Below are 22501 nucleotides of genomic sequence, written 5' to 3'. Positions count from 1 at the left end.
AGCTCCTGTTGCTCGGTCCCTGCTCCTGCCCACCTAGCAGTTTGAAAGCACGTCAAAGTGCAAGTAGATAAATAGGTACCACTCAGGCGGGAAGATAAACGGCGTTTCTGTGCGCTGCTCTAGTTCGCCAGAAGCGGCTTAGTCATGCTGGCCACATGACCAGCTGTACACTGTACACTGGCTCCCTTGGCCAATAAAGCGAGATGAGCGCCGCAACCCCAGAGTAATCCACAACTGGACCTAATGGTCAGGGGTCCCTTTACCTTTTTATACCCATTGGATATACCAAAGCTGTTGACCTTTGTTTGTGGTGGAGGAGCCACAGTTCTTGAGCTTTTTTGGGGAGGGATCGATCAGGATCCTGCGATGACAATGATCAACCACAGGCACCCCACGATCGACTGGTAGATCGCGATCAACCGGTTGGACATGCCTGGACTACAGTTTGCACCCCTCCTAGCAATTCAACTACTCTTGCTCAACCTCAAAATGAGAAGACACAGGTGACCGTGTCTCCCTTGAGAGAGCTGCTGCTGAAAGGGAGCTAAGGGATGATGATAATAATAATAATAATAATAATAATAATAATAATAATAATAATAATTTATTTATACCCCGCCCATCTGCCTGAGTTTCCCCAGCCACTCTGGGTGGCTCCCAATCAAGTGTTAAAAACAATACAGCATTAAATATTAAAAACTTCCCTAAACAGGGCTGCCTTCAGATGTCTTTTAAAAATAAGATTTGCTTATTTCCTTGACATCTGATAGGAGGGTGTTCCACAGGGCAGGCACCACTACCAAGAAGGCCCTCTGTTTGGTTCCCTGTAACTTCACGTCTCGCAATGAGGGAACCGCCAGAAGGCCCTCGGCGCTGGACCTCAGTGTCCGGGCTGAATGATGGGGGTGGAGTTGCTCCTTCAGGTATACTGGACTGAGGCTGTTTAGGGTTTTAAAGGTCAGCATCAACACTTTGAATTGTGCTTGGAAACGTACTGGGAGCCAATGCAGATCTCTCAGGACCGGTGTTATGTGGTCTCGGCGGCTCCCAGTCACCAGTCTAGCTGCCACATTCTGGATTAATTGCAGTTTCCGGGTCACCTTCAAAGGTAGCCCCACATAGAGCACATTGCAGTAGTCCAAACGAGAGATAACTAGAGCATGCACCACTCTGGCGAGACAGTCTGCGGGCAGGTAGGGTCTCAGCCTGCGTACCAGATATAGCTGATAAACAGCTGCTCTGGACACAGAATTGACCTGCGCCTTCATGGACAGCTGTGAGTCCAAAATGACTCCCAGGCTGCGCACCTGGTCCTTCAGGGGCACAGTTACCCCATTCAGGACCAGGGAGTCCCCCACACCCGCCCGCCCCCTGTTCCCCCCAAAGCAGTACTTCTGTCTCATCAGGATTCAACCTCAATCTGTTAGCCGCCATCCATCCTCCAGCTGCGTCCAGGCACTCACACAGGTTTGTGTTTTTAAACCATCAACCCCCCCCAAAAAAAACCCCTCAAAACTTTATTGCATTCTGCAGTGAGGACCATCCGCCCAAAGAAGCCTGTTTGGAGCACCACTGCCAGAAACTGCAGCCACCCAGTAAGAGCATCTGGGTTGGGGCATTTCGACTGGAGCCAGAAAAAGTGCCGGAGTGATTGCCAAAGGATCGGTGCCAAAGGGCGATGGCCCTTTGGGGTGGTCCTTTGGGAAGAGACCAGGGACTGAGCCAGTGAGCAGAAGCGTGGTTGTAGCTGGAGGGTTCTGCTGCGACAGACCCATATGTAGGATTGTACCAAGTGCTAATTCATTCCCCGCCTCCTAATTGAACGCAGCATGGAAGTCGCTTGAAGCAAACTCATCCCGGGCGCCTGCAGATGTGCTGTTATCCTGAAAGGACCTCGGCTCGCCAAGAGTGCTCCGAGGATCCAGCGATTTCTGGAGCCAAGCACCTCAGCTGTTTAAAATCTGAGATCCGACACAAACTCGAACCTGTCCAAAAACAATGGAGCAGGTGATACTGCTTACGGAGGCCAGAGCCAAAAAAAAAGTTGGCTTGAAAGCCGCCCAGCATACCGTTTCTGAACTTCGCCTCTGTGTGCGCGAGCCAGCGGGGTTATTTCTGTCAGATTTGGAATGGACGGCCCACAGAGCAAAGCTAAGCTGCGCCTCTGGGTTTTGGATTCCCATTTTAGGTAGAAGAAGATTGAGCACTTACAGGGTGTTGAGGTTCTTCAGATTCCTGAAGGCTCCAGGCTGGATGGCTTTGATGCGGTTGAAGCGCAAATCCCTGGAAAGCAATAGAGACTCTCTCAATCCATCATTCACATGTGGGCTCTAAGAGTGCAGGAGGTGGCAGACATCAGGTCCACACGTGAAATCTAAATGCATCTCCAAAATACTATCTGCAGAAAGCCTGGTACAGGTGTTCCACACACCCCTTACGTGCAACCGACTTGTGCATGGCACTGGGAAATAATTCAATCCAAACCGGGAAATGGCGGAAGGGAGCTGGAGAGACCTTGTGGCTCGCGAGGAGACGCTCCCCAGAATCCAAAGAGGATGTCAGTGAGGCCAGAGGAAGCTCCGAAAAGACTGGAGGCCCAGCGGGGCTTTGTTTAGGCCATGGGTAGGCAAACTAAGGCCTGGGGGCTGGATCTGGCCCAATTGCCTTCTAAATCTGGCCCTCAGACGGTCTGGGAATCAGCGTGTTTTTACATGAGTAGAATGCGTCCTTTTATTTAAAATGCATCTCTGGGTTATTTGTGGGACCTGCCTGGTGTTTTTACATGAGTAGAATGTGTCCTTTTATTTAAAATGCATCTCTGGGTTATTTGTGAGGCATAGGAATTCGTTCATTCCCCCCCCCCCAAAAAAAAATAATAGTCCGGCCCCCCACAAGGTCTGAGGGACAGTGGACCGGTCCACTGCTGAAAAAGTTTGCTGATGCCTAGTTTAGGCTGCTCAGGCTCCCCGCTTAAAAGCTGGCATACGAAGCAGCGCAGAAGCAGCAGCCACTTCCCCTTTGGTCCTCCAGCCTCCTGAACAAGCTTCAGATCTAGCTGTGGATATTTTTGGATACAATACTTTTGGTATGGATTGAAGAGCGGGTGCCAGTGAGGGCATTTAAAGGGTGTTTAGTGGGTGCTCCCCGTTTTACGCAATTTCACTTATGCAGGACCAGTGGCCAGGGATGATGGGAATTGTAGTCCCAAAACTGCTGGAGGGCCAAATTTGGCCACCACTGCCCTAGAAGCTTATTCACACCTTATTCTTGGGGTTGTATGGCCTTCTGCTGAGAAAGGTGACAGGGCTCTGGCCTGCACCAGCTCTAGCCACTCTAGAATCACAGAACCCCAGAGCTGGAAGGGAGCCAAGGGTCATCTAGTCCAAACCCCTGCAATACAGGAATCTCAGCTAAAGCATCCATGACAGATGGCCATCCAACTTCTGCTTAAAAACCTCCAAGGAAAAAAAGTCCACAGCCTCCCAAGCGAGTCCATTCCACTTTAGTACAGCTCTTACTGTCAGAATGGGACGCGGGTGGCGCTATGGGTTAAACCACAGAGTCTAGAACTTGCTGATCAGAAGGTCGGTGGTTCGAATCCCCGTGACGGGGTGAGTTCCCGTTGCTCGGTCCCTGTTACTGCCAACCTAGCAGTTCGAAAGCACATCAAAGTGCAAGTAGATAAATAGGTACCACTCCGGTGGGAAGGTAAACGGTGTTTCCGTGTGCTGCTCTGGTTCGCCAGAAGCGGCTTAGTCATGCTGGCCACATGACCCGGAAGCTGTACGCCAGCTCCCTCGGCCAATAAAGCGAGATGAACGCCGCAACCCCAGAGTCGGCCACGACTGGACCTAATGGTCAGGGGTCCTTTACCTTTACCTTTACTGTCAGAAAGGTTTTCCTAAATGTTTAGTCGGAATCTCCTTTCTTGTAACTTGAGGCCCTTGGTTAGAGTCCTACCCTCCAGAGCAGGGGAAAACAAGCTTGTCCCCTCTTCCATGTAAAAGCCCTTAAGTGGCGATGCTCTACTGCCCTGCAAAGCCCATGGGAGCAGGGATGGTGAACCTGTGACCATTACCATTGACTACTGGCCATGCTTTTTGGGGGGCTGATGTGAATTGGGGTCCAAAACATCTGGAGGTCTCCAGGCTGCAGCAGAGCAGTGTGTGTGTTTGTGTGTGTGTGTGTGTGTGTGTGTGGAGGCCTCCTTTCCTGAACTTCTTGACAAAATGTGTAGGGTTTTTCGGTTACACTTAAAGCTAAAAATGCACAACAGTTGCTGAGCTGCGTGATAATGCCCTTTCGCAAGTGATGGTTAAACCACATCGAATCACAGAGCTGTATTCGTGCAGGAATCTTGAGAATCAACCTTTGATTTCAGCCCTGAAGACTCCAAAGGTCTAATTTCCAGATTATCAAGGTATAACGTCTCCAGTGGAGGTGAAGCAAACCTCTTCTCCAAACCGTTTCCCTGGTTTTTCATACGTCCTCCAGGTTTCTCATACTGCAGTGATCAATGCTAATTGATTTATTGCTAATCATCGATCTGGATCTTATCGCTATATCGCTAGGTATTGTTGCTGCTTTATTGTTCTGCAAACCACCGTGGTAGTTCATTGAAAAGAAAGGCAGTTGCAGAAATGATTTTAATAAAAAATAAATATGATGGAAGGGCTGCTGCCATGCTGTTTTTACCGTAATTAACTGTATGCTTTTAATAGATGGGAGAGATTTAATTCTGTCTATGTTTTTTAATGGTTGTTTTTTCGCCCTCCTCTGTTTTTAGCTGTTCTTATTTTTCTCTGTAAGCCGCCTTGAGTCCCTGTCAGGGAAAAAGGAGGGGTATAAATTTTTTTATTATTATTTATTTCCCTCCTTTTCCCCTGACAGGGACTCAAGGTAATAGTAAAAATAATTGAAGGCAGGGAAAGGGAGGATTTATAGAGAAACATAAAAGAGTGAGAAGCCTGGATTGCTGCATTCAATTGTTCAACATGGTGAGGACAATCTGGCTAACCGGATTCAAAAATACACACTCACACACAAAAACAAATTCTCACTACAGCCACACCCAACCGCTCTTAAAACCAAGGAAATACAATTAGGAAAACATTCACTTTCCTAATTGTTTCAATTCATAAACCAAGAAATTATACATTGACCACTAGGAACGAAACATATGTTGCAGATATTTTCCCACGTTTATTATGCTATTTTTGTGCTATACAAATGACATGGGGAAACTTATTTGTAGAACATTATTCTTGCTTATGAAACCCAGTTAAAACAAACACGGTGAGGGCAGTCTGCACATGGTCCAATGCACCGCTCACATGGTGGTTGAGCAGGAAATATGGATACAAAAAGGTGCAAGAAAACGCATGACAAAGAAACGAAAATGTCTACACATTCCTTCTTGGAAGTGTTAGGAAAGTGCACCAAAAACTGCACAACATGAAAAAAAAAAGGTACAAGCACATTTTCTTATTTTTGACACATAAAGGCAGCCCTGCCAAAGCAAGGCCTCAAAAAATTAGTTAAAAACTCATAAATGTTCCTCCCCACGGAAATCTTTAGTAAAAGGCGAAAGATTTATACGATCTGAGGTGAAACCAGAGTATGCTTTTTGCAAGCCGACGAGCCCCGCTACTGCGCGGGCGCCTGCCATTAAGGTTACGGTGATCCAATATTTTCCTCTTTCCCCCGCCGCGAAAAACACTTTTAATAGGTGGAAAAGGGAAAAAAAGGTGGCTCCAATGTTTCTCCTGTGGTAGTAGAAGCCGTTTGCGTTCACGATGAAAACGACGGAGGGAAAACCGGCTCCCTTGCGCGCATTGCATCATGGTCCCAACGCATGCTAAATGAGGCCTTCCCGGCTCTCGGCCCCGCCCGCGCAAAGCTGGCATTGAGGAACCATAGAGATAAGAAAATATAGATACACGCATATAAACATACACATCGGGAAATGCGGCTTGTTAAATGGGCGTGGCCAGGATTTTAGGGGGGGCTGAGCTTTGTTTAGGGGGGTGCAGAACCTCAGCTATGTGTTTTTATTTATTTTTATTAATTTTTTTTTGGGGGGGGGGGCAGTGGACCTAGGGCAGTGGTGGCCAAACCTGGCCCTCCAGCTGTTTTAGGACTACAACTCTCATCATCCTTAGCTAACAGGACCGGTGATCAGGGATGATGGGAATTGTAGTCCCAAAAGAGCTGAAGGGCCAAGTTTGGCCACCACTGCCCTAGGGACAATCTTCCCATGCTAGCACCTTCCAGATATTCTGTACTATCAACCCCCACCGCCCAACTTTCCTGGAAAGGGGCAGGAGAAAGTGTACAGTCTTTAGGTCGCATCTCCTGCCCTGATTTGTAAAGAACTCATGTATGTCTTTAACAGTCACTACCCACAAAGACGCGGGACGCGGGTGGCGCTGTGGGTTAAACCCCAGAGCCTAGGACTGCCGATCAGAAGGTCGGCGGTTTGAATCCCTGCGACGGGGTGAGCTCCCATTGCTCGGTCCCTGCTCCTGCCAACCTAGCAGTTTGAAAGCACATCAAAGTGCAAGTAGATAAATAGGTACCACTCCGGCGGGAAGGTAAACGGTGTTTCCATGCACTGCTCTGGTTCACCAGAAGCGGCTTAGTCATGCTGGCCACATGACCCGGAAGCTGTACGCCGGCTCCCTTGGCCAGTAAAGTGAGATGAGCGCCGTAACCCCAGAGTCGGTCACGACTGGACCTAATGGTCAGGGGTCCTTTACCTTTACCCACAAAGAATCCTGGAAACCGTAGTTTGTTAAAGATGCTGGGAATTGTAGCTATATCGTTGTTTAATATTGTTGGCACCCGTCTGCCTCGAGAGACAATGGAATAGCGCACCATGGGAGGTGGGCAAAGTCAAACCATTGGAGGGTTACAGCGCCTGCGACGCTCAGCACCCTTTAACAAACTACAGTTCCCAGCATTCTTTAGGGGAAGCCGTACCTGTTTAAAGTGGTATACAAGAGCACTTTAAACTTATTGGTAGGGGCTGGGATGTGACCTTACGCTTCACAGCAAAAGTCCTGGATATCTGGGATTGACCCCTCTCTGCTCTGTGTCCAAGTTGCAGTATCTCCGCTCTCTTCCAGGCGACAGATTTATTGAGCCTTCACTCTGCCTTGTTGGCACAAAGTTTGCCGGGAGGCTAGGCAACACCGGCTTTTCCAGTGTGCGTTTCCCCTGTCACTTTTTGTTCTGCCAGAAGTCTGAGTGCACTTCACAGATCGTTGCTCTTTCCAGGTGGGACCCAAATCAAAGCTGATCTGGCGTTCCGATGCACCCAAACCCTGCCTTTTTTTGTGGTAGAAAACTGAAGGGGGACATGCACCGCAATGTGCGGTATAACGAAGGCAGCCAGTGTGGTGTAGTGGTTAGAGTGTGTTAACCGAGAAATCTGAGGGCTCCCTTGGACAAAAAACAAGGACACCAGTCAGGAATACCAGAGCAAAACAGCAGCCAGTAGGCTTGGTCTTTACTGAAGAATGTCGTGACAGGACTCCCACCTGCCACCAGGTGAAACAAGATGGAAGCCCTGAACAAAAAGAGACCCCAACTTTTATTAGCTACTAATCCCCCAATTACACTCCTAGAACTACATCATGACTATATCATTGACACATCACAAAAAGCAGGGGTTGAGGGAGGAGTTGTGGTGGTAACCTGAGTGTCTTCTCACCTGGAGGGTTCCACCTTCCCTCTCCCCATGAGTACTTTCCAAAGGACAAAGGGGAGTTTGCAGTTTCCTGTCCCCAGAGGGAAGAGCTGATCACTGCCCTTTGTTCCGCTCCATGCTGAATCCACTCCCATATGCAGGTTCTTTGTGAGCGTGATGGTCTTCTGTCTAGGACCATCAAGGTTGGCATGCCAACTGGGTAGGGCTCCTACGGACGTGTTGGTATGCTCGAGGGATTATGGCTGCCCTGTATCAAACCTTCCCCCTTTGATAAAACAAAATAAAAAAATTCCTTCCAGTAGCACCTTAAAAGGTAAAGGTAAAGGTACCCCTGCCCGTACGGGCCAGTCTTGACAGACTCTGGGGTTGTGCGCCCATCTCACTCAAGAGGCCAGGGGCCAGCGCTGTCCGGAGACACTTCCGGGTCACGTGGCCAGCGTGACATCGCTGCTCTGGCGAGCCAGAGCCGCACACGGAAACGCCGTTTACCTTCCCGCTGGTAAGCGGTCCCTATTTATCTACTTGCACCCGGAGGTGCTTTCGAACTGCTAGGTTGGCAGGCGCTGGGACCGAGCAGCGGGAGCGCACCCCGCCGCAGGGATTCGAACCGCCGACCTTTCGATCGGCAAGTCCTAGGCGCTGAGCCTTTAACCCACAGCGCCACCTGCGTCCCCACAGTAGCACCTTAAAGACCAACTAAGTTAGTTCTTGGTATGAGCTTTTCGTGTGCATGCACACGGCTACCTATCTGTAACTCCCCCTTTGATAGTCCTTCCTTCATAGAGCAAAATAAAAGTGGAACGGTACAGATCCGATGTACAGGTGATTTTCTATGAATTTATAACAGAAGCATCGCGTATGTGGTATGTGAGTGAGTGGGTGTGTCGAGTTTGTACAAACTGAATGATTGGGGGGGGGGGTTCCTGCAACAAGTGTCAGACCTTGGAGATTGGGGTTTGAATCCCCATTCAGCCATCAAGCTCACTGGGTGGCCTCGGACCAGTCACTCTCAGCCTTACCCACCTCATAAGGTTGTTGTTGTCGTGAGGATAATATGGGGAGGAGAAAGAAGTATATATGCTACCTTGAGCTCCTGGAATGAAAGGGGAATATAAATGTAATGAAAATAAAAATAAGAACAAAAACAAAAATGAATAAAGAAACTTTTTTTTCCCAATACAGCATTGTCTAACCTCCCTGCAATCAAACCAGAATTTATATGTCCATTGAATAGCTGAGTTTGCCTCCTGGCAAAAAATTGTGCAAAACAGGCCATGCTCAATTAACAGGTAGTTTGGAAATAACTTGAGTGCTGTCTTTTGGAAGCAGGCTTGTTTTTTGCAAGAGTGCCAAATCCTCTTTAATCGCACAAGCTTAATTCACCGGTATGCGAGTGAATCCCACCTGCGAATCAGCAACAGTCTGGACTTAGTTTTACTGCAGTCATTGCAACCCTGAACCTCATGCAGACTGGCGCAGCCAAAACTGAAGGCAAATAAATGAATAATGAGAGAAACTTCCTAAGTAATGTTAAGTGAATTCCCATCTCCATGTTCTCCCCCCGCATTGCGCACACACATACCTTGTCTTTATTTTTATCTGGTTAGTTTAATGCACAGGTTGAACAGCAGGGGAAGAACCTGATTTTAATTAGAAGCTTTAGCGGAGCCAAAGAAGGGGCCAGAATACAGGAGGTGGCTCCGTTCCAGCTTCAGGCTCTTGAACTCCACAACTGCAAATGAATTATTTCTAAGTAAAACATTTTCTGTACTTTGTGGTAACAGCAAGGCCCCCAAAAAAGGATGTATTTAAATGGAAGAGACCTTTAGATGTAGAATGGGCCAAGGGAGAATGCTGGGTGATTATGGGCAGGAGATATCCTTTTGCAGGTTCAGTTCCCTATCTGTAAAATGGGAATTATTATTGTTATTATTATTATTATTATTATTATTATTATTATTACTCTGCCAATCTGGGTTTCCCTATTCCCTAGGGAATAGTAAGGATCTGCTTAGCACAGTTGTTGTGGACTACAAATACTATCATCCCTGAACACTGACCACACTGACGGGGGCTCATGGGAATTATAGTCCAAAACACCTGGGGAGTGCCGGGTTGTCAAAGGCTGGTGTACATCATTTTGAGGGCCTTAATGGAAATTCTGGATGTGCATAAAAGGTAAAGGTAAAGGGACTCTGGGGTTGCGGTGCTCATCTCGCTTTACTGGCCGAGGAAGCCGGCGTACAGCTTCCGGGTCGTGTGGCCAGCATGACTAAGCCGCTTCTGGCGAACCAGAGCAGGGCACGGAAACGCCGTTTACCTTCCCGCCGGAGTGGTACCTATTTATCTACTTGCACTTTGACGTGCTTTCGAACTGCTAGGTTGGCAGGAGCAGGGACCGAGCAACGGGAGCTCACCCCGTCACGGGGATTTGAACCACCAACCTTCTGATCGGCAAGCCCTAGGCTCTGTGGTTTAACCCACAGCGTCACCCACGTCCCTTTCTGGATGTACATACACAGCAGCAATTCAGACGTTTCTGCAAATGGGCTCTGTATGGAGGGGCATGTACAAACCAGACCTTAGCCTACTTCTGCATGTAACATATGAGGGAATAAAACCATAGGAACACAAAAGAGGCTGTTGGATCAATGGCCCATCTCATCCAGCATCCTGTTCTCACAGTGGCCAACTAGATGCCTGTGGGAAACCCACATGCAGGATTTGACACAAGAGCTCTGCCTGTGGTTTCCAGCAACTGGCGTTCAGAAGCATTGTTGCCTCCAATCGTGGAGGCAGAACAAAGCCATCGAGAGCCCTCTCCTCCTCCATCCAATCTTTTAAAGGTAGCCATCACAGCTTCCTGTGGCAGTGAGTTCCATAGTTTATCTTTCCTGAATCTTCTTTCATCTGTCCTGAATCTTCCAACATTTCTGTTGGCAGGGACATCCCGAAGGCCTTTAGGGAGGTATTTTTATATGCGACGGCCGCAGCTCGGACTTTGGTGGAAGGAACAAGAAGCCCCGACAATAACGGACTGGCATTACAAGCTACAAGAATTTGCTGTAATGGCGCAGTTAACAAATACCCTGAGAGGCAACTCAAAACAAAAATTTATGGAAAAGTGGTACAGATATAAAACATATGTTCAAAAATACAGTAAAGGTTCACTATCTATGCTGGCATTTGATTGACGTTGGAGTGAGACTGAGTTGAGAAATAAGAGCACATATTGATATAGGAATGTATTGGATAATATGTAAAGAAATACACAATAATGAGAGTACATTCATTTGTAAAAAAAGGAATATATAACGGGAAAGACAGGAAATCTAGTGTGTTGGTATGTATATGATTTTTTGTTTTTTCTCTTTGTTCTTTCTTTTTTTTTGTTTCATTTTTTTTCTAGGTATATAGAATTTGTATCTAATTTTTGTATACATGTTGGAAATTATAGTAAGTCCTGTAATGTAATATGACAATGTTTACCGATGTAATATAAGAATGTTAACGAATAAATAAAATGCAAATTCAAAAAAAGAAAAAGAAATATTTTTTTTTAAAAAAAGAATCTTCCAACATTCAGTTTCAATGAATGTCCATGGGTTCTAGTGCTATGAGAGAAGGAGAAATGCTTTTCTCTTCTTAATTTCTCCATTCCTGGGCTAATTTCTACATCTCACCAGAGTAGGATCTATGAGTTGCCACCACCTTTCCAGCCGGATATTCCTCTCTTTTCCATATATCCCTAAACCTGGACTTTAAAAAAAAAACCAAAACCACCCAAATGTGACACTACGAGACAAATGGCCGAAGACCTACTTGGTTCGAAAGTTACTGTCTGCACAAACGGTCCACAGCTGTTGCCTTTCTGCAAGCTGTTGGCTCCGTCCTGCCAGATGACATCTGGGCTGCTGTTGCTGCGGAGGAACAGGCCGCAGCCAACACATATCCATCACATACTTTCAGCGCTGACCTCTCTGTCCATTTGCCCTTTCTGTTTTGGGATGAAGCGGGATTTCTCATTAAGCGGGTTGCTGGCTTCAGTCTGCAGTGGGAGCCAGGAACTCTGCATGTTCCAGCTGCAAGGGGCAGGACATGTGTGGAAGCCAGAATAATATGCGGCCACAGAATCGAGGATCCTGACCCGGCTTTGCATACAAACTCTGAGCGGACTGCTTCTCCAAGGAAGACGTTTAAAAATTGGCAGGAGCAGAGGGGGGGTGTGTTATGAGAGCAGGGGACAGTGGTGTTCAGACTTTCTCTGGCTTCCCACATTGACTTTTCTGGCAAGGAACTCCCACAGGCATCTGCCACAGAATGGTTGTGTGGTGTAAAGGAGTCTGGGGGATATTTGAGGAGTCACACAAGTCTATTGGGCCATGCTGTAACGTTCTGTGTGAACGGAGGCTGTACATCAGGACAGCTGTCCGCTGGTGGGTATCTGGATGATTCACGGTTGATCAGCATACATTTAAAGCACCCCTCCAGGAAAAAAGAACCCTGGGAATTGTAGTTTGTTAAGGGCGCTGGGAATTCTAGCTCTGTAAGGGGTGAACTAGAGTTCCCAAGATTCTTCGGGGGGGGGGGTGTGTGCTCTAAATGTATATAGTACATATGCAGGCTCAGTCCTATAACAACAACAGGCTTTTCTCCTGCTCCTTAGTCAGGCGCTGAGCACGTGCAAATTGTAGTACAGTGGTACCTCAGGTTACATACGCTTCAGGTTACAGACTCTGCTAACCCAGAAATAGTACCTCGGGTTAAGAACTTTGCTTCAGGATGAGAACAGAAATCGCGCTCCAGTGGCGTGGCGGCAGCAGGAGGCCCCATTAGCTAAAGTGGTGCTTCAGGTTAAGAACAGTTTCAGGTTAAGAACGGGCCTCCGGAACGAATTAAGTTCTTAACCCGAAGTACCACTGAAACTTACATGTGTTTGTACGATTTCGCAGTATTTGTACTGGTTTGCAGGTCATTCCAGTGTTTGACTCATGGAGGCGCTGTTGATAATAAGGTCCGCCCCATGCTGACTAAAGTGGGAGGGGATTGCAGGCGCGGGGGACCTAATCTGGTGGGATCCTGGCGTGGGGTAAAAAGGTAAAGGTAAAGGGACCCCTGACCATTAGGCCCAGTCATGGCCGACTCTGGGGTTGCAGCGCTCATCTCGCTTTATTGACCGAGGAAGCTGGCGTACAGCTTCCGGGTCATGTGGCCAGCATGAATAAGCTGCTTCTGGCGAACCAGAGCAGCACACAGAAACGCGTTTACCTTCCCGCCGGAGCGGTACCTATTTATCTGGTTGCACTTTGACGTGCTTTCAAACTGCTAGGTTGGCAGGAGCAGGGACCGAGCAACGGGAGCTCACCCCGTCGCGGGGATTCGAACCGCTGACCTTCTGATCGGCAAGCCCTAGGCTCTGTGGTTTGATAATAAGCTATGCCCCATGCTGACTAAAGCAGGAGGGGATTGCAAGTGCGGGGGTCCTAATTCAGACTGGGACCTAATCCTGGCGTGGTGTTAGAGGGGCTTTAACCATTTCTTCCACCGCTGCTGCATCTCAATCTGGCTTGCTCTCCCTCCTGCACCTGCAGTTTGAATTGCCAAAAAAAGGGACCCATAGGAGATGTTCTGCAAACACCTTCAGGAAACACCTTCTCAATTATCCCTCCCTCCCTATTGAGAAACTTCTGGTGAGCTTTTAAGGAACTTCAGGGTCCCTGGAACAAAAATGTACACAATCCAAGTTACAGCAGTCCCTTGGAGAACTGATGAGCAAATGTCACTCATGCTAAGCCACTGTCTGTAATGGCTAATTAATATCTGACTTTAACTTTTTAATATAGTTCTTATTGCACGGTTTTACTGCTGTAGGGACGCGGGTGGCACTGTGTTAAACCACAGAGCCTAGGACTAGCTGATCAGAAGGTTGGCGGTTCGAATCCCCACAACAGGGTGAGCTCCCGTTGCTCGGTCCCTGCTCCTGCCAACCTAGCAGTTCGAAAGCATGTCAAAGTGCAAGCAGATAAATAGGTCCCGCTCCGGCAGGAAGGTAAACGGCATTTCCTTGTGCTGCTCTGTTTTGCCAGAAGCGGCTTAGTCATGCTGGCCACATGACCCAGAAGCTGTACGCCGGCTTCCTCGGCCAGTAAAGCGAGATGAGCGCCGCAACCCCAGAGTCAGTCACGACTGGACCTAATGGTCAGGGGTCCCTTTACCTTTACTTTACTGCTGTAAACCACTTTGGCGTTGTTGTTTTTAATGACACAGCAGTATATAAAGAAATAAAATAATGATTTGAAGAGGAATATGATGCATCTCACTACAGTGGGGTCCACATGCCAAGTGAAAAATGCATTTTTTGGTAAACTTTTTGAGGTTTTTCTTTTCTCCCCCCTTTTTTTTACAATCAATTGGTGTATTCATTGTATGAAATAAATAACTAAGCGTACCTGCTCACTCTGCTGCCCAGGTGCTTCGGAATGATGGGCAACTACAAGGCCTTCTTGGGGTGCCTTATTCTTTAAATCAGACCTGGTCTAGACAGCACTTTGTAAATAAATGATAATAATGAAAGCTGGTGTGGCATAATGGTTAGGGTGTTCAGCTAGGGCCCAGGAGACCAGGGTTCGAATCCACACTCGGCCATGAGGCTCACTGGGTGACCTTAGGCTAGTCACCATCTCTTAGCCTAACCTACCTCACAGGGTTGTTGCGAAGGTGAAATGGGGAGAACCGTGTACACCCCCCTTGAGATCCTCGGAAGATAAAGGTGGTATATAAATGAAAAAACAAATGGAAATCTTCAAACAGAGGACTTACCCCTGACAGCCTTTTGTAAAAGGTAAAGGTAAAGGGACTCCTGACTGTTAGGTCCAGTTGTGGCCAACTCTGGGGTTGTTTGCAGTGCTCATCTTGCTTTACTGGCCAAGGGAGCCGGCGTACAGCTTCCGGGTCATGTGGCCAGCATGACTAAGCCGCTTCTGGCGAACCAGAGCAGCGCACGGAAATGCCGTTTACCTTCCCGCCAGAGTGGTACCTATTTATCTACTTGCACTTTGACGTGCTTTCAAACTGCTAGGTTAGCAGGAGCAGGGACCGAGCAACAGGAGCTCACCCCGTCACTGGGATTCGAACCGCCGACCTTCTGATTGGCAAGTCCTAGGCTCTGTGGTTTAACCCACAGCGACACCCGCGTCCCTACGACAGCCTTTTGTAAACAGTGTTTAATGCTGATTCGATAGATCAGCAAAATGTGCGGTAGGCATTGGGGTCAAGTTCGCCTCCCCTGATGTTGGAATGAAGTTACATGGTTTTAGCAGAAATGCTATAAAGAATTAAGTACAATAAATTGTAAAGGGATTAAAGGTAAATCAAGGTTAGAATCTGTTAAGATAAATTATAGGACAAAGAATTGAGGAAGATGGAAAGGATTTGCTGAAACAAACTAATTGAAGTGGGATACAAAAAAAGAGAGATGCGAGGAAGTCGCTGAAACAAGTTAAGGAAAGATAATAACATTGAAAGTATTGAGTGTGTTTTTAACTGTTTTTCTTTTCGATTTGTTATATTTATGTAGTGTTTTTGTTTTTGTGCTGTATTGTATTGTTTTGTTGTGTTTGATTCTTTTCTTTTTTTCTTTTTGTAATTTCCAAACCCTTAATAAATATCTTTTATTTTTTTTAAAAAAAAGGTCGCCTCCCCTACTCTTCAGGGCTGTTGCTTCTCCCAACATACAGAAGGGCTGTGGCTCAGTGGTAGGACATCTGCCCTGCATGCAGAACATCCCAAGTTCGGTCCCCAGCGTCTCCAGACAGAGCTGGAAAAAACTCCCTGCCAGAAAATTCTAGGGAGCTGCTGCCAGCCCGTGTAGGCAGTACCAAGCTAGATTGACCAATTGGCTGAGACTGCATAAGGCAGTTTCCTGTGTTTAAAGAGAGGACTGAGATGCTACACAAAACTTGAACCAAGAAATGCAAAACAAGAAAGTCCACAGTCACATCTATGCCAGGAGCATGTGGAAGAACACTTGGTAGCTTGAAACGTGCGCCTTACAGCTAATGTTTCTGAAAAAGGGCTGGCAGACACCCTGGATGTGGCTTGCCCATTTGGCTTCCCTGATACTATACTATGGACCTTTTTGTTCATTTAGCTGGAAACAAGCATACCTATTTTCCTTCTGTCAGATGTTGGTCGGCAATAGAAATGCACTCCCCCCCCCCCCACCCTGTGCTTTCATCCTGGGAGTTTGAGACTCAGACCCAGACTTGCTAAGGCAACTTCCTTCCTCTCCAGCTGTGTCAGTTTCACCCATTGCTCCCCTCTCCCAGCCACTTTGCATGGACTTCCTCAGACACACACACACACACACACACACACGTAACACCCAATCCAGTGGACATTTGGGAATTTTGCAGATTTACACACAGGTACCCCTGTATATTTCTGCTGGAGTTGGTTCAATGAGGACTGTGTTCATTCGCTCTGTCTGCACCCCACCCTCCAAACGTTGAGCTGCGCCTTAAAGATAAAGGAAACTGGAACACTGAAAGTGCAAAGAAGTTTAGAAAGCACATGTGTTTGCTTTTAGAAATGCAAGACTGGCGTTATGTTGAACGAATGAACACACACACACACACACACAGAGCTGAGTTTTCCACTTCCCACAGGAGGGATAGGCTATTCTGACGATAGGATTTTATCCAACACTAGCCCGGTGGCATCAAAACTTTGGGCACAATCTTCCCAGAAGTTCTTTACAAGGAGATGCATTTAAATGTATGGGAGATGCACAAGGGTATCTGTCACAGAATTATGGAGTTGGAATGGCCCCAAAGGATCATCTAAGTGCAACATCCAGCAATGCAGGAATCACAGCTGTGTCATTTTCACGTGAAAATGTCTACCTTTGACTCACACAAATGCAGACAAACACACAAACACCCTAAGGAACAAGGCAGAGGAAGGACTCTCCCAGCTGACATCTCATTTCAGGTTGCTTAGACGAGACCACCTGCTCGGAGCCCCCACTTTTAAATTCCCATTTGAAAGCAGATGAGCGAGGGACTGTGAGCAGGATATGGAGTAAGCACTTGGAAGGAAATAGATGCTCTGAACAAACGAATCCCAAGCACCTTTCAAGTCACATAAAGATCCACTTCCATGCTAAAAGTGCATGCTATTTTATAACATCCTCCAAACATCTCCTCCTTTCTGCAAATCCTTTGCTTAACTACCCCCACCCCGGGGTCTGCAGCAAAACCTAAACATGGTGAGTGCATTTCTGCACATTCTTCCCTTGTTAAGCTCTGACTTCCCTCCTTTGCATGTGAAACAGCAGACTGTAAACTCCTTGGAGACAGAGACCTTTTCTTTTCCTGCTTCTGCTCTCAAGTGTATGAACGGTGCCGTAGGAATAATATTGCTTTTGCTCATTCCCCGTTTGCAGAATTCTTTTCTGCAAAGCAACTTCCAGTGCTTTGTAACCAATAACACACACACACACACACACACATCACAACCTTGGGGAACTTATAATTTCCAATAGTTTCTCCAGAAATGTGAATGTCTTTGGTGCCACAACAACTCCCCAAAGTAGGTCCACTCTCCCATATAGAGACAAGGAACTGCAACCACGAGACAGTAATTTGCCCAAGGCCACACCGCGGGTCTGTGGCAGAGGTGGAACTTGACCTTCCCACCTTCCGGATCCCAAACCCGGCTCTAGCGGCACTCCGCTAAACTGGTGCACACAGTTTAAAACCCAGAAGAGAATCCCCAAAGAAAAGTGGTACTTACAGGACATTGGTCTGTGGTGGGACTTCAGGGATGGTTTCAAGCATCAAATGCATGCATCTGACTGTAGTCCTGAAGCATAAGCACCGGCTGGGGCAGGAGCTGGCTGAGACAGGTAAGAGAAGCACCAGGTAGATGCTGGGGAGGAGGCCTGTGGCTCTGCCCAGCATGGTGTTTGCAGGGATGTTAAGTTCCCCAGATTCTAAGCTGCAAAGAAGCAGACCGAAATCTCCCAGCCTTGAGGGACGGGGAGGAGGAGAAGGGGGGGAGGAAGGAGGAGGTGGGGACACACACGGACATATGTTTCCAATTAAGTTAAGGCAGTCTGACAGGCCAACTCCCACCCTCCCAGCTTACGATGCACATACAACATCCGAAAATCAAACTGCGACCCCAGTTGGGCTCTGCTCTCCACAGCAGATTCCTCGTTAATTCTGCCTTGGCTCCCAGCCTGATTAGCAGGAACTCTTCGTTTTCCCTGGGTGGCAGGCGGGGTCTCAGGACCCAAAGATCAGCAAGGGGGTGGTGGGATGGGACAGAGAAGCCTGCTTTGCAGAGGGAGCTTGGAGACCCAGCCGTTGTTTCTAAAGAGATGCAATGGTGGAAGGGCAAAGGCACCGGCACCCTTGGAGCACAGATGTAGCAGACTCTAGAGACACTGCTAATGGCTGGTGTACTCTTTCACCAGAGCATCTCCAACAAAAAGAAGCACTTTCCACAAGGGCTTGCATCCTGCAGGTGCACGAAACTGCTATGACATGGGGGGGGGCGTACCTGTCTCTAGGCATAACGCCCTGATCTTGGAGGCTAAGCAGGGTCCAGACAGGTTAGTACTTGGAGGGGAGACCTCCAGGAAGTGCCTGGTGCTGTAGGCATGGTGAGGAACCTCTGGTCCTCCAGATGTTATTGGAATCCACCTCCCACGAGCCCCAACCAGCACAACCAATGGTCAGGGTTGATGGCAACACCAGACCAGCAGCATCTAGAGTGCCATCGGTTTTTCAAACCTGGGCTAGGGGTTCATTAGGCCGAACCACTGAAACCGCCGTGTTCAGTCTGATAAGCAGCGATGGACTCTGAAAACTCTAGAGCAAGCAAGACTAGGAAACTCTGGTTCATGGGCCAATCTTGGTCCACTAGGGACTTCAATTTGGATCTTGAGGCCATTTTACTCAAACCACATCTACCTGACCTTCAGCTGGTTGGGAGGACAGGATTAAATCCTGCACTGGCTGCACACACCTGTTCCCAGCAGGGAAGGGGTTCCCATAGCCAAGGTAGCAGGATTTAATATCCACTCATCGGGTGGCAGGTGGCGCTGTGGGTAAAACCTCAGCGCCTAGGACTTGCCGATCGCATGGTCGGCAGTTCGAATCCCTGCGGCGGGGTGCGCTCCCGTCGTTCGGTCCCAGCGCCTGCAAACCTAGCAGTTCGAAAGCACCTCTGGGTGCAAGTAGATAAATAGGGACCACTTACCAGTGGGAAGGTAAACGGCGTTCCGTGTGCTGCGCTGGCTCGCCAGATGCAGCTTGTCACGCTGGTGACGTGACCTGGAAGTGTCTGCGGACAGCGCTGGCTTCCGGCCTATAGAGTGAGATGAGCGCACAACCCTAAAGTCTGGCAAGACTGGCCCGTACGGGCAGGGGTACCTTTACCTTTACCTTTACTATCAGTTGTTGGCAGGCCATAAATCCTGCTCTATTCAAGCTGCCTAATGTTCCCATTTGAGCCATTGGTTTTTGGAGATTCAAGTGTGTATGTGCACTGTTCTTTTCTTTTTTTCTTCTTCTTATTCTTAGCACACTGGGCATGTCAACTCAAGCACCTTTGTCCCTTAACCAACAGTGAAACATGCACCAGTGAAAAGATAATAGGAAGAGCTATCCACAGAGGTGCAGATTTGATACCTGATTTGATTTCATTATTTTATATATGTTGGAAGCCGCCCAGAATAACTGGGACAATCCAAGCAGATGGGTTGGGCATCATCATCATCTGAGGGTGACAGGTGAAGGCTCTTGATAGCTCCTACAGGATTCAACTCCCCTGCTCTTATTCTGAAGTGGGAGAGAGAATTTATTCACCCAGTATGGGGGGGGGGAGGAATTAAGTGCTTTGCTGTGGAGATCGAAGCCCCATGTCTTTGGTTGGAAGGTGGGGAGGAACGTGCTCCTAGATGTTTTATCCATGCAAGAACCATCAGGCTCTACCCAGATTCCATCTTGGCTCCAGACTAACTGACCATGCCCATCCCTGGTTCCATGGTGGGCTTTGGGCTCTAAATGTTCTATGGCTAAGCCAGGCACCCCCTAACTTGGCCCTCCAGATGTTTTGGGGCTACCATTCCCATCATCCCTGACCACACGGGTCCTGTTAGCTAGGGATGATGGGAGTTGTAGTTTTAAAACATCTGGAGGGCTGAATTTGGGGGCGCCTGTTCTAAGCCCTCAGTTGCCTCCACTTGGTCTCCCCTACTCCCACGCCCCAAATTTCCTTAGAATGCGGTAACCCAGACCAGACAATTTACTCCAGTTAAGGCTGTACCAGTGCCAAATAGAGCAGCCGTCATGAGTTTCAGGGATTATTCACACTTGGCCGGCCTCTGGCCATTAACTAACATTAATTAATTGTGTTTGTCGGAGCAAAGAACCTCACTGGGTTCCTGGCAGAGTTGGACGCATTCATGAAGAGCACCCCACCATTCATTAAAATTTTCCATCATTTATAGATCACCGTCAATGTTCAATTTGTGATTTATTTATTTTTAGTCCTCGTGGAAAATCTCCAGTATTTTAGTGCAAATTTCTCCTAAGCACGTTTTGTATGCAGTTTTTACTAATGCATGGATTTTTGCAAGTTCCCCCCCTCAACATGCTATTTTTTTCTGTGTTGTCTTCACCTGTATATGCATTTCTGTAAACATCCTTTGGCTGGTGAACGACATCACAAAATTTGGCGAACTACGAATTATCGAAGGTTGGCAGTGCTTCAGTTCTCTGTTTCAAAAAGTGCAAATGTGATTGCTTCAGCTTTCAGTGTGAATTGGATCAAACTTCTGCCCCATCTCTAGTAGTGGCGAGGGAGTGATAATCTGAGAAGGGAGCTGTTGCATAAGAGGAGAGTGAGTGCATGAGATAGCAAATACAGGGTCCCAGGAGGTTGACTAAGGGTTAATGCAACCATCAGGCCAAAGAAGCCTAGCTGCCCATATAGTAAGGATGAGAAAGCTGTGGTCCTGCAGATTACCAGGTATGATGGGAGTTGTAGTCCAGGGGCAGGCAACCAAAGGCCCAGGGTCTGGATGTGGCCCAATCGCCTTCTAAATCTGGCCTGCGGACGGTCCGGGAATCAGCGTGTTTTTACATGAGTAGAATGTGTGCTTTTATTTAAAATGCATCTCTGGGTTATTTGTGGGGCATAGGAATTCGTTCACCCCCCCCCCCCGAAAAATATAGTCTGGCACACCACATGGTCTGATGGACGGTTGACTGGCCTATAGCTGAAAAAGGTTGCTGACCCCTGTTGTAGTCCAACAACACTTGGAAGGCAACAGATTCCTCATACCTGACCTGTAGAGGAATTTGCTGCCCAGATGTTGCTGGGCCAATCAATGTAAAGATCTACCTTCTAGACTTTGAGTACTTACCTGTGACATCAATGGGCCACCTAGCTCCCCAAGGAGCTGGCTTCAGGCACTAGGCCTGTTGACAGACCCACTATGTGCTATAAAGATGTATGCAGACGTGGCATGAAGGCTGGCAGCATCAGCCCTGCCCTGTGGGAATCCCTTGCAGATGACTGCAGTGCCTCGAGACAGACTGTCAGCAGTGACCAAAGGAGGAATGAGCGCCAGGAGGAGCGCAGAGAGAAGAAACACCACGGTGCAGCTGCTGCAGCACAACCGGACGCTGCAACAAAACATGTCTCTCCCATATCGGTCTCTACAGCCACAGCAGGCGCTGTAATCATCCAACCGTTTGACTTCACCCACAAAGGGGCACTTCTCCATTGTCTCCTGAAACAGATGGATGCCAAAAACAGCAACCTAGCTAATTTGCAACTGATCTGGAGAAAACTCTTTTGAAGCCCTCCAACAAGTGTTTGAGTGATTAATGTCATCGGTGCGTGATTCTGCTAGCAAATGCAGTTACGATACTTAAGACATCATTTCAATTGAGGATTAAGGAGTCAAAACCAAATATTTCACAGAACAGCTTTTTTCTTCAGTGGCAAAGAAAGCGATCTTCTTTTCTGAGAGCCTTCAGTTATGGCCCACAGAGGAAGGGCTGCCCTTGCTCCTCAGCCCAAGAGCACAGAGGACCTGCGTGGTGCATGGGGTCCAATAAGATGATCAGCACCATCAAATTAAGCTCAATGGCTGCTTTACACAAGCACCTCAAAGCAAAATACGAAATGAAAAAATATGAAAAACAACATGAAATAATTAAAACACAAAGCACCATGCAAAGTAAAACCCCAGAGTTCCCTAACATGGGTCTTTAAAAACCACAGGCAGCCCCCCTGCCACCATCAAAATTTATATGCACTTATACATTCACGCAAACACAACCAATCACTGCAAAGAAACATTCCCCATCTCCACCTCCCTGGATGACTCAGTGGATGGGTTTGCTCATGCTTGGGATTGACTCACTGCTCCACTGGGGATTAAAGAAGGAAAGAATCTTTCCCCAGGCCAATCAGTGTGTGTGTGTGTGTGTGTGTGTGTGTGTGTGTGTGTACCAATAACTAAGGATTATTTGTTTTTCTTTGTAGTGGGTGGCTTGGCTCTCACGCGTGAGAGAGATGGAACTATTGCTCCGAGGTCTTTAATGGGGGTTGCACCTGCTCATTCTTTGCATGGGTGGTATGATAGCAGGGTTTGCAGCGTAGGCTGACCAGGGTTGCGCTGGCTGATTCCAGCGACCCTTCTCCTCCTCCTCTCCTGTGCATGAACATGTGAGCATGCGCACTCATGCACGGCACTTTGAATTGCTC

At 47.8% G+C, this 22501-nt stretch overlaps 1 protein-coding gene across 2 annotated transcripts in view; it reads right to left on the bottom strand.

The window, feature by feature from the left end:
* Positions 1 to 20532, bottom strand: part of LOC307217532 (peroxidasin homolog) — a 69846-nt gene extending 49314 nt beyond the window's left edge. Inside the window, exons 1-3 of one of the 2 annotated variants that reach the window (XM_079978873.1) lie at positions 20403 to 20532; positions 17507 to 17740; positions 2212 to 2283 (exon numbers count right to left, since the gene is read on the bottom strand). In XM_079978873.1, the coding sequence (XP_079834999.1) occupies positions 2212 to 2283; positions 17507 to 17673 (239 nt within the window). In that variant the 5' untranslated portion in view covers positions 17674 to 17740; positions 20403 to 20532. Of the gene's footprint in view, positions 1 to 2211; positions 2284 to 17506; positions 17842 to 20402 lie in introns of those variants that run through there. The other variant, XM_079978872.1, reaches the window with a different exon arrangement.
* Positions 20533 to 22501: the final 1969 nt, after the last annotated feature.

The sequence above is a fragment of the Podarcis cretensis genome (assembly GCF_951804945.1).
Source record: "Podarcis cretensis genome assembly, chromosome: 6".
Taxonomy (NCBI): domain Eukaryota; kingdom Metazoa; phylum Chordata; class Lepidosauria; order Squamata; family Lacertidae; genus Podarcis; species Podarcis cretensis.
This window is presented reverse-complemented; position numbering and strand designations above follow the sequence as displayed.